The sequence below is a fragment of the Brachycentrus maculatus genome, unplaced genomic scaffold, assembly GCF_059751285.1.
Source record: "Brachycentrus maculatus isolate JH-2025_06_01 unplaced genomic scaffold, ASM5975128v1 h1tg000041l, whole genome shotgun sequence".
Lineage (NCBI taxonomy): Eukaryota > Metazoa > Arthropoda > Insecta > Trichoptera > Brachycentridae > Brachycentrus > Brachycentrus maculatus.
In genome coordinates this window covers 172,751-187,835 of record NW_028280795.1, presented here as the reverse complement: position 1 = coordinate 187,835, position 15,085 = coordinate 172,751, and the positions used below count along the sequence as shown (strand labels likewise).

The 15,085-nt window shown below is 32.9% G+C and overlaps 2 protein-coding genes across 5 annotated transcripts in view; one reads left to right on the top strand and one right to left on the bottom strand.

Moving 5' to 3' along the window:
- Nucleotides 1-451: 451 nt before the first annotated feature.
- Nucleotides 452-9,171, top strand: LOC148312411 (cyclin-dependent kinase 7-like). The gene is made up of 7 exons (XM_088277310.1): nucleotides 452-626; nucleotides 855-1,023; nucleotides 1,119-1,253; nucleotides 2,378-2,543; nucleotides 3,348-3,525; nucleotides 3,917-4,089; nucleotides 4,416-9,171. Exons 1-7 carry the CDS (start codon nucleotides 573-575, stop codon nucleotides 4,555-4,557), a joined length of 1,017 nt encoding a protein of 338 aa, XP_088133436.1. The 5' UTR covers nucleotides 452-572; the 3' UTR covers nucleotides 4,558-9,171.
- The window catches only part of LOC148312409 (phospholipid-transporting ATPase ID-like), a 37,633-nt gene continuing 27,165 nt past the window's right edge, over nucleotides 4,618-15,085 (bottom strand). For all 4 annotated transcript variants that reach the window (XM_088277308.1, XM_088277306.1, XM_088277309.1 and 1 more), the window contains 7 exons: nucleotides 13,697-13,825; nucleotides 12,719-12,870; nucleotides 12,030-12,253; nucleotides 11,189-11,414; nucleotides 10,620-10,723; nucleotides 10,372-10,545; nucleotides 4,618-9,573 (listed from right to left, as the gene is read on the bottom strand). In XM_088277308.1, the coding sequence (XP_088133434.1) occupies nucleotides 9,199-9,573; nucleotides 10,372-10,545; nucleotides 10,620-10,723; nucleotides 11,189-11,414; nucleotides 12,030-12,253; nucleotides 12,719-12,870; nucleotides 13,697-13,825 (1,384 nt within the window). In that variant the 3' untranslated portion in view covers nucleotides 4,618-9,198. The remainder of the gene's footprint in view (nucleotides 9,574-10,371; nucleotides 10,546-10,619; nucleotides 10,724-11,188; nucleotides 11,415-12,029; nucleotides 12,254-12,718; nucleotides 12,871-13,696; nucleotides 13,826-15,085) is intronic.

Genomic DNA, 15,085 nt, shown 5'->3' with positions numbered 1-15,085 from the left:
TCATCTTTTATAATTCTCCTAAGTGCGTGGATCCTGGAAAACGCCCATTTGTATGAAGTTTAAATCCAATTTTACTGTAAGAGCGCTTGTGCACTACACAGAATTTTACCGTCCGGCAGTCTGGTTAGCATGATGTTTGGCTGACAGATGTTTGGCTTGTGCTTTTGGCCGTCTTTCTTGGGATTGGTGCGTAATTACTGCGTGTAAATTCGAACACGCTAAACTGTCGTAGTCGCTTTTGTTTAAAAAAAACCGGACTATTGGATGGTACAATTTCGTGTAGTGGATAAACGCTCTAAGTGTAAGTAGCGTTTTTTTTTTTAAACCGGAAAGTAGGTACCCATGTGATCGAAGGCTCTATGAGTTTAATCAAATCATTGTCTATGGAAAATGCGTTGAAGATTTTGCAAACATTTTTATATCTTTGAGAAATTCTGTGGTGCATCTGACAGCTGTCGGTAGCTTTGAAAAAGAAACGATCGCACGTTTGTTTTCATTGAAAAGTTTGTTGTATCTCGAATTTTCACCGTACTTGAACTGTCTTTTGTTAAAATTTCTCTACTTCCAATAAAATGGAAGATCGTGTGCTTCACTACGAAAAAATAGATTTTTTAGGCGAAGGACAGGTGGGTTAATTTTATTTTATCCAAAACTTGTAAACTTTCTCAACTGCTGATTATAAATTTTATTGTGAATACTTCGTTAATATTTAGTGTTTAATATGTTAAAATAACATTTACATAATTACAATAGCGCCGGCACAGAATGGTTTATTTAAAAATAAAATAAAAAATGTTAATAATGGTGTTTTTATATTTGTTTCATTTATTTAATTTAATTCATTGTGATTACAGTTTGCTACAGTTTACAAAGCAAGAGATACAAGGACAGACGTTATAGTGGCTGTGAAAAAAATCAAACTGGGAAGTCGGTTAGAAGCTAAAGATGGTATTAATAGGACTGCTTTAAGAGAAATCAAATTATTACAGGAATTAAGCCATGAAAATCTCATCGGTCTTTTAGGTATCTTTCCACTTTGTCTCTCCTCATTTAATAATTTTGTCAAATATCTTATCTTTATTTAGTTTATTCTACAATTATATTTATTTTTTCAACAGATGTTTTTGGACATAAATCAAATGTGTCTCTTGTGTTTGATTTCATGGATACTGATCTGGAAGTGATTATTAAAGATACCTCCATAGTATTAACACCTTCAAATGTAAAAGCGTACATGATTCAAACTTTACAAGGTAAATATCTAATTTGATAATGAAATTTGCTTAAATTATTGCTTATTACAATATTGCAAGGTTTCTTTTTCTTTCTTTCTTGTAATCTTTAAATTATCAAACTCAAAAGTAGATATGCAACTTATTACAAATCTCTTGTGTGGCCAGCCGACTGTTTGAAGTTAGTATTCAACAAAATTGAAAAAAAAGTTGCCCCTTTTATTGCACTCTCTTACGATGCCAGAAATAACTTAGTAAAAATAAAAGAATCAATATCACTAAATATTTATAAATTTTTAATCATGTTAATGAATGAGAAATAATAAAAGCCATGAGTCTTGCCTACAATTGAAACAAGATTACAAAACTTGCAGGGTTTATTAAACATTCAAAACTTATTATCTTAACACACTTAGGGCGATTGTCCACTACCTGGAATTTTACCATCCGGTAGTCCGGTTTTAAAAATGAAAGTGACTACGACAGTTTAGCGTGATCGAATTTACGCGCAACGGGTTCAAGTACCGATCAAGAGAACCAATCCGAAGAAAGATGGACTTAAGTACAAGGCAATCCAAGCCAATCATCATTTTAAAACGCTAACTGACTTGTCGGACGGTAAAATTCGGTACTAGAATTCGAAAAGGTATTTCTACCCGTTTGGTCGATTGATGCTTAAGGACGAGAAAGGTATTTTCACCAACTGCGCCGGCCTCAAAGTCGGAAAAAAAAAAATTATATAATGTTTTCATATTAATATTATGTACCAATCTCTGTGTTAAGATCTAAACCATAAGTACAGCCAGCGGTCCGCAGGCATATAAATCATCTGTCCAAATCACATAGACCAATTTGACCAGTTTTTGCAGTTTAATGGGGATTTAATGCAGTTTTAACAAAGCGGTCAGGTTAGGAGTCGAAATAATCGGCAGGTATGTATGAGGAGTTGCATGAACGTGGAAGAGGCGAAGGATGTTTGCAAAGACAGATTGTTGTGGCGTTCTATTCTCTTTGCCGAAAGCGTGAAAGCGGCATGATGGTTAGTTAGTTAGTTAGTTTGCAGTTTGCTCACAAAGAAAAGCCTATATTGAAAAAAAAAATCTGGACAATGCATTATAATTGGTTGACCAACGTTTTGTTTGCAGGTCTAGAATATCTCCATAATGCTTGGATTCTGCATAGAGATTTGAAGCCAAATAATCTTTTAGTCAATAGTGCCGGAGTTTTAAAAATTGGTGATTTCGGGTTAGCAAAATTTTTTGGTTCCCCCTCAAGAATTAACACTCACCAAGTTGTAACCAGGTGGTACAGGTAATAAAACAAATTATTGTTGTCAGTTTTTAAATAAATTTACTTTTCAGTAATACCAGCATGACTGCGTATAGTCAGGTTGTGGTGTTGTGGTTTCTGAGTTTTTATGTTCAATTCAACTCACAACTTGATTCCTATTTTCAAATACAAGCCGCTTGGTATCCAAAAAAAATTACAACAAACTAGATTGTTTTGTATTTTTTAGAATAAATTGATGTCCTCTTTTTAAAATCCAGTTTCTTTCAAAAAAGTTGAATGAAGAACTTTAAAATAAAAATTTATGGCTTTTCTATAATATGTATGTAGAATATTGACGAATAATGTATCTACAAATTTTGTTATATATTTATTTGGATCCATTTTTTAAAAAAATATCATTCGGGCTTATGTTAAAAGAAATATATTCATATCCATGTATTACATTTCAATCTCCTTTCTTCTTCTGTTCGTGTCATGTCAGGTCCCCCTGATGTCAACTGAGAGTAATTGTCTTTGTCTTGGGCAGCTCTAAACAGCGCCTCGACAGTCCTGATCCCCGTTTAATCTCGTATATTCCGGAGCCAGGAGATCTGTCTTCTGCCCTCACCTCGTCGACCCTCTATTTTGCCTTTTATGATTACGTGCAATAGATCAATGCGATCACCTTTAAGTGTTGTAATTTTTATGTAGTTATTATTCTATCTGTAGTGCAATATTTAAATTTCCATATATGGTCCAACCCGTGTATTAAAGAGGTTTGCTAATTTCACAAGCAGTTAATTTTTTTATGTAATGTGCTTACTATGATAATGTTTAAACCACCAGGTCACCGGAACTGTTGTTTGGAGCTCGGCAGTACAACACAGGAGTGGACATGTGGGCAGTTGGTTGTATTTTAGCTGAATTATTACTCCGAGTTCCATTTCTACCTGGAGAATCAGACCTCGATCAACTCACCAGGATATTTCAAGTTATGGGAACACCAACTGAAGAAAATTGGCCGGTACAATTTGACCCTTTTTACAAGCATCTTTGTATTACATACAACCTCTCAAAAATTAAGTTATACATATAAAGCTTTGTTCAGATTTTTTACTGTTTGTTCTCATCACACAAGACACTAGGAGTCAGGTCAAGTCTAATTTGTGATAGTCAAAATTGAGACAATTGAAACAATTTTTTTTGTATTTGAAAAAGTCTTAACTACTAGCCCATAACCTGTACTGTTTCCTAGTCTTTTTTACTATTTAAAGTTTTTTTTAAAAATATTTATTACTTGAATAATTATTTTTTTCTATCCGCTCGATTTGTTTGTAAGATAATATTACATGCATATGTAGCTACTACTTTGAATTGACTATATTGTACATCAAAATTCTGTGGTGGTTTTTCAGGGGCTGGTTGGTTTACCAGATTATATTCAATTTAAAGTATTTCCTCCGACACCATTCAAGCATATATTCACAGCTGCCTCTGATGACATGTTGGACCTTATTTCTAGTCTTCTGTGTTTGTATCCACCAAAGAGATGCGATTGTTCACAAGCACTGCAGATGCCATACTTTAGGTAAGCTAATATCTAACAATACATATTTATTTTGAAATTCTCTTTGTAATTATATAAATTGTAAAAATCAATAATTTAGAAAATCACTCTGATCGAAATTCTCTTATGGTGGGGACTGACCTAACGTAACACGTTACGATGCGAGCATTCGTAGTCAGTACAGGGAGCCGAGCTCGTTCCGAGTACTTCATCCGATGTTCGAATGCTCTCTGCGAATGTTACGTTACGACGAAAACAGTCCTTACCATTATATTATCTAGTAAAATTTTGTTTAAAAGGCTTTTGTGGAAGGTAACTTTTTATATAAGTGTTTTTTTTTGTTTCAGTAATAAGCCTGCACCTACTATCGGTATCAAACTTCCTCTTCCTTCGACCATCAGTAAAGAAAATGTAGAGAAACCATCCCTTAAAAGAAAATTGCTAGATAATGTAGAAGGGGCATCACTCGCCAAAAGGTTGCAGTTTTAGGTACAAATTTCGTATACAAAATGTATATTCAAGTATAATTTTTGTGTAAATAAAACAGCATTTATAAAAAATATCACATGGTCAACTGTGACGTTCAATTTTAATCATTGAAAATTATTCAAATTACACTTTACATGAATTTCACAATTATCATGTTAGTACTACGCTCTGATTTTGTTGAAAAAATCTTTAAACAAATAATATTTTGAAAGTCTGTTTGTTTTGTAATGTAAATTTTGTATTTTCTGAACTGCGCGTGAGCACAGTGCGGTAAAATTATCTAAAATTTTATTTTGCTTAAATATTTTTTCACGCAGAGTGTAATATTAAAACAGAAATATTGTTTTAAGGCAAAATATTTTATACAAATATATCCTGATAATTTCCAATAACTCTAATATACTTTCCATACATATTATTTGAATATTACAAAATGAACAACACTTATGAAATAATAAAAACTATTATTAACATTTATGCATTAATATTTTATAGAAATCATGGTCAACTTAAATCAGGATTTGTTTTCCAAAGTATTAAGAATCGCTTAGAATAGAAAATGCCACTACATACAAAAATGTCTATTTTCTGATTCAAAATCTACTAAAAATATATGTAATTTGTTATTCTTACATTTACAATTCCTTTTGCCATCTTAATAATGTCTTAAAGCTTTCCAACACTTGGTGGTCTCAATGATATTACCCGCTCACATATTTCTTTCATTACTGAACCAAGTATTTAAAAACAAAAGTAAACTTAAAAATAATAGGAAAGGTTGATATTTCAAATCCTCATTTAATTTGCCATGTCTATATTTACATCTATAATACAAAAATAGTTATATTATTCAAATGAATCATGACTCTGCATAATGTGGTAACATTATTAACTAAGTAACTTGAAGGTGGACATGTACAAAGGTGAATATTTCTACTAAATTTAGATTCGGTACAAAGGATGAATTTTGTGTTTAATCGAGTTTTCATTGTATATTATGTTGACACATTTAAAGTTTGATACAGCAGGCGTTTCTGCTCGTTTCCAGACAGTCTTTTCTTATCGTAACCATTTTAATTTTGCATAAAAATTATAAGAAGAAGAATGAATAATATCAATCTAAGTTGCAAAATTTTGAGGCACCATACTTAACACTAAATGCTAAATTTTCCAAATTGAGATAAAACACAAAATACATTTTTTACAAAGTTAGAATGTGAAAGTAAATAAATAATACTGAAATGCGTTTGCCTCATTAATAGAAAGCTCAACAACAACAAAAATTAACCCGAGTAGGTAGACTCAAAATATGAAACATTTAAAAGTTTTAAAATACAAAATTAAAAATATAAACTATCAAAAAAATCAATATGACGATTAAATTAATATTTTTAACGTTAAAAAAAAAAAGTAGGGTATTACGAGGACTCTGGAACAATGCACAACCTTCTATAGATCGGATTATTCAACTTGCCGATGGAAATGACGCTAACAAATGTACTAAAAATAATAATACAGCAGACTCTCAGATTTATCGGAATCGAAAGAACAAGGCAGTAGAAAATCTGGGATGATTTGTATTTCAAAAATTACTGATAAAAGTGTTTTCCAAAATTAAAAAACAAAAACATTTCACTTTTCATGATGAACAAAGACACGATCGAATGCATCAAATATTATTGTCTTATTCCTTTAGGAAAAATTACACTGTTTAACAGTTTTAAATTAAATTTTTCAAAATTCTTAAATCAACCAGGAAACTGATTATCCGGGAAAATTATTTACCATCTATCCTGGTAAATCGAGAGTGCTATATCTGACTCAAAATAAAATATATTTGGAACAAATGGACTTTTTTAATGTCCTGTTTTTTATGTCTTAGATTAATCGATTTTTTATTATTTTTAAATATTTATTAAAAAAATTAATGCTTGGCATATAAATAAAAACTAGAAAATAATATAATAGTAGTACACGCCCGGGCCGTCTACTGAAAACCTTTTGGGGTAAACATTTCTCCTTACATTATCTTATTTTAGGTATTATAAATACTTAATATCACAATTTGAGTTAGGTTTCTGCTAACCATATAAAGATATGGTAGTACTTCAACGTGTAATATTGTAGAAATGTACCAAGCATATTACATTCACAAGTTGTCTCAGTTGGATACGCAATATGGACAAACTTCCGCACTTCCTCTGCCTTCTGGAATATGTATACCTGCTCTTCTCAAGACGGAATAAAAGTTAATCTAAATAAACATACTGGCTTATAAGTACTGTAATGCACAAAATTATATAGAATAACTGTTGCAGTGGGTTACATTTGTTCACTATTGAAATACAAATACCTACATTTATGGCTTAACTTATTTACAACAAAATAGAATAACATCAGTATCGAGACGGATATAAAAGAAAATATTTATTGTAAAAAATTAAAGTGAGTACAGCGCTGCTAATTGAAAATTGCTCACTCTTAGTGTCAACATCTGATCCCTAAGTATTGAAAAAATATTATTCAAAATGACCCCATCGACTTGCTATAACAATATCTTTGGTGTTGAACTTAAATACGTAACAAAATATACTACTTTAATAAATTCGAGAAGTTAAAAGTTTCACATTGTTATGTATAGTTTATATTATATGTGTTAAAAAGGCATAAAATTGTGGAAAAAATGCTTAATATTGAAGTCAACAATGAAATACTAACAGTTGCAAGTTTTAATACATCATTGACGTATAACAATACATAAAAATAAAAAACAAATATAATACCTCCCTATATATGTATATAATTGTTGATTTAATAAATCTTCAATGTTTCTTCGTTTTCACATTACAAAAATAGATACAACTTTAAATAAATAGAATATTTTGTAACTTCTAACAATTTCAGTAAATTAAATTATATTTCCACCAGCTTTACAGTTAGGGCGTTTTGTCCACTACACGGAATGTTACCGTCCGGCACGTCAGTTAGCGTTTTAAAACAACGATTGGCTTGGATCGGCATGTGCTTTTGTCCATATTTTTTCGGATCGGTGCTCTTGATCAGTGCGTGGACACGTTGCGCGTAAATTCGATCACGCTAAACTTCGCTGCTTTCATTTTTCAAAACCGGACTGCCGGACGGTTAAATTCCAGGTAGTGGACAATCGCCCTTACAATGTTGTTCTTCATACGGACAAGTAGTACACTGTTTTTTCTATCTATTACTTAATAACAAATATGTTGTTAGTCAACATTGTTATTTAAATTAAGGTATTAAAAACTTGTCAATAAAGTATAACGTAAAGTTGATTGTCGACAAATTATTAGTACAAAGCAGCTTGATCTCAGAGAGAAGAGGAAACTCTGAATATGTAATAATTATTATTGTATAATATTTAACGGCACACATTTAAACAATTTACTTGTGGTATGTTCTATTTATTGATGATAATTCCTCTATCATTGACATTTCATTACTGTAATATAGTAATAAGAATCACTAATATTTGTATGAAGATTAAAAATGAAAAAACAAAATACAAAATAACGTGTCTCTGTAACTGTATATGTAGTATAAAGCGCCCAATATCAAATTCTGTCTAGAATATTTAAAAAAAAAATAAGTGTAATGAAACTTTAAAAAAAAATAATAATAAAAACCGTATGATTTTGGTTTATTTTTAAAATATTCCTCATCTGTAATTTAAAATAAAAAACAATGAAAGATTTGGAAATTAAAGGTCTTATATTTATGACTGACTTACAAAAGTCAAAACGGAAAAGGATTTTCAATGAAATGTTAAAGAAATTAAAGTATCACATTTGTAAAAATGCTAAATATCCCCCAAAAAAATGTAATACATGAAAATTTCTTCAAAACAAAAGTTTTATTAAAACTGGGCAGTGTAATACAATACAATTTTATTATAACCGGTTAAGTGCCATAGTGTTCTGTTGTTAAATAACAATCCTTAATTATCACAAATTACTGGAATAATTATAATTATAACAATCATAAATGTATTCCAATACACTTGTTGGAAAACACTATAAGAAAATAATATTTCATCCAGTATTAAGTACAATTTTGGAGAGGTTTACGAGGTTACATTTTATGTTGCGCTACACAGGTTACAACTAAAGCTGCATACGAGTTATGAAGACTAAAGCAACATCGAAAATTTATTGATCAGATTTTCAAGCAATAAATAAAGTTTGAATGTGAAATATGAACCGAAGGGCTAAATATGAAGTTAAGAAAATAAAACACAAAATTGACACTTAACCTAGTATTGTATAACACAATTTGACAACCGCTGTGGCGTAGTTGGGTAGACGGTCGACTGCGAAACTGGTGTCGCGGGTTCGATTTCCGCCAATTGTAAAATGAATTCAAGAAATATTTATTTTCAATTGGTCTGGGCGTTTGTGGTGTATTTTTCACATATACCCTTCCATATCCTTACTATCCTACCTGCAGACATGCTTCTAAAATAGAAGCTTTGCGGGTTATTTCTTTGAAAAAGAAAGAAAAACACTGATGGTAAGGTTCATTGTTTAAATTCTAAAGCAAAGTAAGCAAAGTCATAGATAATAATGAATATAAAAATAGCCTTGTCTAGGGATGTAGCGCGGTATAGAATTACAAGTTGATGGTGTCGGAGTCCTGGCAGGGGGCGCGGGCAGGTGGCGGCGGCGAGGAGGCAGGCGGGGGCGCAGGGCGCGTTGCCGTAAACTTGCCGCCCAGCGAGGGGAAGCTGAAGTCGGCGTTGGGCAGCTTGCGCATGATCTTGCCGGAGGTGATGAGGCGGCCGAAGCCCTCCTGGTGCGCAAAGGCATACCCGGAGCGCAGAGAGCGGCGCGCGCGGCGGGCCGAGGGCGCGCGCAGCGGGTCGGAGGAGTGGCGCTGCCGCACGCGCGCTGCACGCTGGCGCACGCGCAGACGTGCCGACAGCCCTGGCCGCGCCTCCACTCCGTACATGCGCCGTGCCAACACGGGCACCATCAGGAATATTACCTACAGACACATTCGTCAAGTTATAAATCTGAAATATTGTGAAACCGACGTATTGTTTGATATTCCCTATTCCGAAAAAGGAATCAACATCAAATGTTGTTGATAGAAAATGAAATTACATTAGTATTTATTTACTTCTTTCACCAGTTACTACAGATTTTAATAGATAAGATAAGAAATATATTATGTAACGACAGCCACAAGCTAAATATTCGTCAGAGAATAGTTAGGTGTTATGTCTGGTCAATTCTTCCGTAAGGAGTTTAATCGTGGACCCTCAAAGTCAGCACTATGAGCCGACTAGAGAAATTCGAAACGTGGCTACATCGGCTAGAATGCTGCGCATGCCATGGAACGTTATGGTCAGCATTGCAAATGTGCTCCATAGAGCAAGAGTAGGGAGACAGTTGCTGACTAATATCAAGGCCCGGAAGGTGTCTTATCTGGGGTATGTGCTGAGAGGAGACAAGTACGAGCTATTGCACCTAATCATAAAAGGCATAATAGAGGGTCGGACAAGGTGTGGGCAGAAGACAGATCTCCTGGCTCGGGAATATACGAGATTGGACGGGGATCAGGACCGTCAAGCCATTGTTTAGAGGTGCCCAAGACAAGGACAATTGCTCTCAAGTGACAGTTGACGTCAGGGGGACCTGACATGACACTAAGAGAAGAAGAAGACCAGCCACTACTGTTACTTTTACCGAGTATTAGTTTGAAAAGGCCTGAGCAGTTATTTGAATGTTCTAATAAATAAATGACATAATTTCAATTTCAAGAGATTTCAAAAATACTCACAGTTAATACGCTGGTAAACCAAAAGGTCGCTTGTCCCATTGCGACAGTCAGCGACCCAACATAGGGTCCTCCGATAACGTAATTATAAAAATAATCAAGCACAAAATATGACAGCAATGATCCCCATATTGTTATGTGATTGAATATAGTCCAATATGTTGTGTCTAAAGCGATCTAAAAAAAAAACATAGTTATAAATTGTGAATTTGAATAAAATTAAAATAGGGTGAATTATTACTTATAAGTACCTGTGTTGTATTATCTAAAACTAGAATGGTGGCAACAACGCTCCCAAGTAACATATGATCCGATAATATTAGACCGTCTGGAGCTAAACCATCCTTGTAGGTACCTAAAATAAAATATATATATTTATACACTAAAATATTGTATTGTACAAACATTTACTACAGTATTATTTTTATTTTTATGAGGTCAAGGGATCTTGCATCCCTTATGTCACAGCAACCATATTAGGTGTATTGTAACTTTCCTTTGTATTATCTTCTCTCTCAAGACCTACGTGAGTCATGTAGCTCATGACCTATCTTGGTGGTAGGAGCTTCACCTTCTCGGTTTTGAGCAGTGCGTCACAGTTATAGAGAATGTGGATCGGTGTTTCGTTATCCTCCATACAAAATCTGCAGATTAGGGAGTCATGTAGTCCAATTTTTGAGATGTGCTTCCTCAGTTTGCAATGTCCTGGTTAGGATCCTTATTTGTTTCTTGTTAAGAATGGTAAACACCAGTAAGCGATATAATACTGTGTCCACATGGAGCTTAAAACATACTATGAATGAACAAGTGACAAACTCACCATATGGCAGCAAGAAAAGGACCAACGATGTGTAACATCCGTGTAATGCACTTTTCATGAATTCAGTCTTGTTGAACAGAGAACTCGTGAGTCCCGGAGTGTAGAGTTTAGGATACAATATGGAATTCTTGTCCGATACATCTTGTTCAAACACCCCGAGCGCCAACACCGGCAACGAGGTGTAGAATAGATTGTAAACGGATATGAACATGGGATCGAACACAGTCTGAAAGCGAGTAAAGAAGATCTTACTTAAATATTTTCTGGATAAGAGAACTGATGTAATAGAAATTTTTAACTTTTAACTGATTAAATATTTTACAACTTAATTATCTTAAGAATACATCAGTGTTCATATAAATGTTATATTTGAAATTGGTAGGGAAGACTGAGGTCTACAGGCATATGGGTCCAAGAAATAGGGCATTTCTTTTCCCCAGCCTATGCACTTTACGCAGTAACCATCTCTGTCGAGCAAAATTGTTCAAATTTTAGTTTTATGTAATAGCAGACTGTATCAATTTCACTTTAGTCTACATTTGACCTGATAATGGAATGTTATTCCGAAACTGGTAGTCTTGAAGTAGTGTTTTTTAAAGTGGTATTACACAAAGTGAACAATGAATAATAAGGAGAGTGTTATATTTACAACCCCTACTTTTTGGATGTTATTTTCCGGAAAAGAAAATAATTTATATAGCAATAAATAATTGTAAAGTACATATAAGCTGACCCCTTTTACTTCAAGATTAAGACAAATAAAACTTCAAACCCCAGTCTTACCTACCTAATAATTATCCATGATTTAATTACATTACATTTAAGAGAAAATTTAGCATACCTGCGCACTAAAGCCGCAAAAAAAGGCAAACCAAAAGTGGCACAGTGTAAATGCGAAATTCTTGTAGAAGAAGTAGCTGAGGAATTTGCACATGCGGTAGTAGGACCACCTTCCGTGGACCAGGAGGAGGCGCTCCAGGAAGCGAAACTGGGCGATGGAGTAGTCGCTGGCCAGCACCGCCTGGAGGCCCTCTTGCCCCGATATTCCAACACCAATATGCGCGGCTGGAAGAACAAAATTACATGTCAATTGTCACAAAATCATCTGAGAATAATGTAATGGATAAGATAAGTATTTGGGTGTCGAAGTGTCCAGCAGCAATAACCTCTATAATGAAGTAAGAGAGCAAGCAAATAAGGCCTCTGCTCTACAGCTGGATGCTTAAAAAATTTTGTATGGAGAAACAAATACATGCTGAAAGAGAGTAATGTGAGGATCTATAAAACCTGCGTAATCCAGAATCCAGAAGTCATGAAGTAGTGTTTTTAAGTGGTACGTATTACACAAAGTGAATGAAGAATGATAAGGAAAGTGTTATATATACATATTACCATACTACAGAGTTAACAATGCTTTAAATATACAAAATACATATAATGTTTATTCATTAAGGTTGAGTTTTTCTACACCATCTCAGACAATATTTGGTATCGGAAATCATAAATTAAAAGACAATAATTATCGCATACCTTTGATCATGGAGACATCGTTGGCGCCATCTCCTATCGCTAACGTAACTGCTTTTTTATTTTTCTTAATCATCTCTACCACCATTGCCTTTTGTAAAGGGGTCACTCTGCAGCATATTACTGACCGACAGAGCATTGTCAAATCAAGGAATCTGAAAATACATCAAATTTGCCATAAATCCATGTTATCTCATATTCTATGTGAATTATTTAATGCAAGTAAAGTATAAACGGCATAGTTTTAGTAAATATTCTGAGTCCAGTCCATTTTACTCATTATTTGATAATACGGTAAGTTCTCTAAATACGAACCCTAAAATACTGAAACAACAAATGGAAATAACTAGTGTGATAAAGATTAGGAAAAATTGGTCCGGTTTAATCATAAATATTCTGCATTACATTGTTTGGAGGGAAAATCTTCTTCTTTTCACTTATATCTCCAGCCAATGGTACATAGGACACTGTTTCGTATTGATGCGGTGTCATATTAATTGTTGATTACATGAATGGAGAGCGATTATTCATATTGATTAGACAGATAAAATTAATAGAGTGCCTAATATCCCGGAAGAACACAGGTGTTGAGCAATGAAGAAGAAAAACTAATAAATTATTTATATTAGCAGGGCTTTTTTTTAAACAAAAAAGGTCCCGAAACTGACTTCATGTCAAGTTTTTTACTATAACAAAATAGTACTTTACTATACCATATTTTATCATTTTGACGAATTGTATAAATAAAGATTTTAATTACGTAAGCGCAAATATTGTTTGTCTAATTGGTTTTTAAAAAATTTAAATTTAATTTATCCGTAAAAAAAGGTGCCGGAAAGTCAATCCACCGAGTTACGCGGAATAAAAACCCTATATGTTAGTATTCAATCATTGCTCAGTACATGAGATGAATTCATGGGCTGATATGTGAAGCTGAAGTACGACGACACGCAGAACCCTTTCAATATTATTTATATTTACCTTTGCTCTAATTGAGGATGTAGACAGTGCACTAAGGAATGGCCATTAACCACAATGGCGAAACCATTTCCCTCTTCCACTGCCGGATCGCCATTTTCCGTATTCGCTCCGGAGTAATTATAGTCCGTACTAATGCATAAAACATTCCAAAAGACATTAAACCAAATACAATATTTATATTATATAAAACAAACAAAAATCTTATCATACGTGTAATTCATTAGTCAATATTAGTCTGATGAATTTTGCAAGATTAATTATTAACAATAATTTTTATTGATTTATTTTGTAGTCAGATAAGCATTTTTGAAAATGTTAATGACAGAAATCCAAAAGAAAAATTGTAGAATTCTATATCAATGCTGAAAAAAAAGCGGCTAAAGTGATGTTAATGTATAAAATCATATGATTACATAGTTTTCATTAGATTATATGATTATATTGTGCCTAGGCCATCCAAAGTTTAAAAACTAATTAAGTTAATTTTTATTTCATAAATATTGTACAAACACTTTGGTAACTTTTTACCTCTTCCTAATAAAATTACTTCTTCTATATTTTTATTTACTAAATAATTTATTACAATTGAAAAAATAATCTAATCTAATAAAAGCTCTAAAGCTTAAAAAAGTGCAAGCAACACTTTAAAGCTTTTTGATTTTCAGCATCGAAATACATACTCTAATTAAATAAGAAAAAAAACATTCTAGAGATGAATGTTTTACCTTGTAACTTGCTAGTTTCTTTATCGCAAGTAGAATTATAATTTATAAATTCTTTATTAATAATTGCTTACTGAAAATTTTATTTTATTTTAACAAATACATTGGAAAATCTGTGCCAAAACCTTATGTCAAGTAACAAAAGCTTCCATGTTTAGGCCACACAAGCTAAGCGTAAAATATGTATAGGGCAATAAGTAGTGCAAACAAAACATCAAACGTCATGTATTTTTTTGCAAAATCACCACAAAAAAAATTGGAAATGTACCAGCAACCAAACTAGTATAAAAAAAATATAGTTCAAAATTCAAAATATCAAAAAAAAAATGCAATAATATTTTTATGGACTATGTTTAGTCGAACTACTATAACGAAAGAGTTTCATTTCCTTACAATGTCACCGGCAATATTTATATTTCATAAATTCTAAAAATCATCATAGAAGTGAACAAAATAAAATAAAAATAATTCTGTTTTACGGCATACAGTTATTTTAATTCAATATTTTTTCTAATAAGCCTAAGCTGCTTGTGTTTGAAAAGAGGAATCAAACCAATAAACTTTGACGCAGAGTCCGTGACTAACCATGGGACCAAAACTGAAATTTTCAGAATTAGAAGTCCATAGGGTACATAAGTATATAATTATTTTTAGGTATTTACATAAT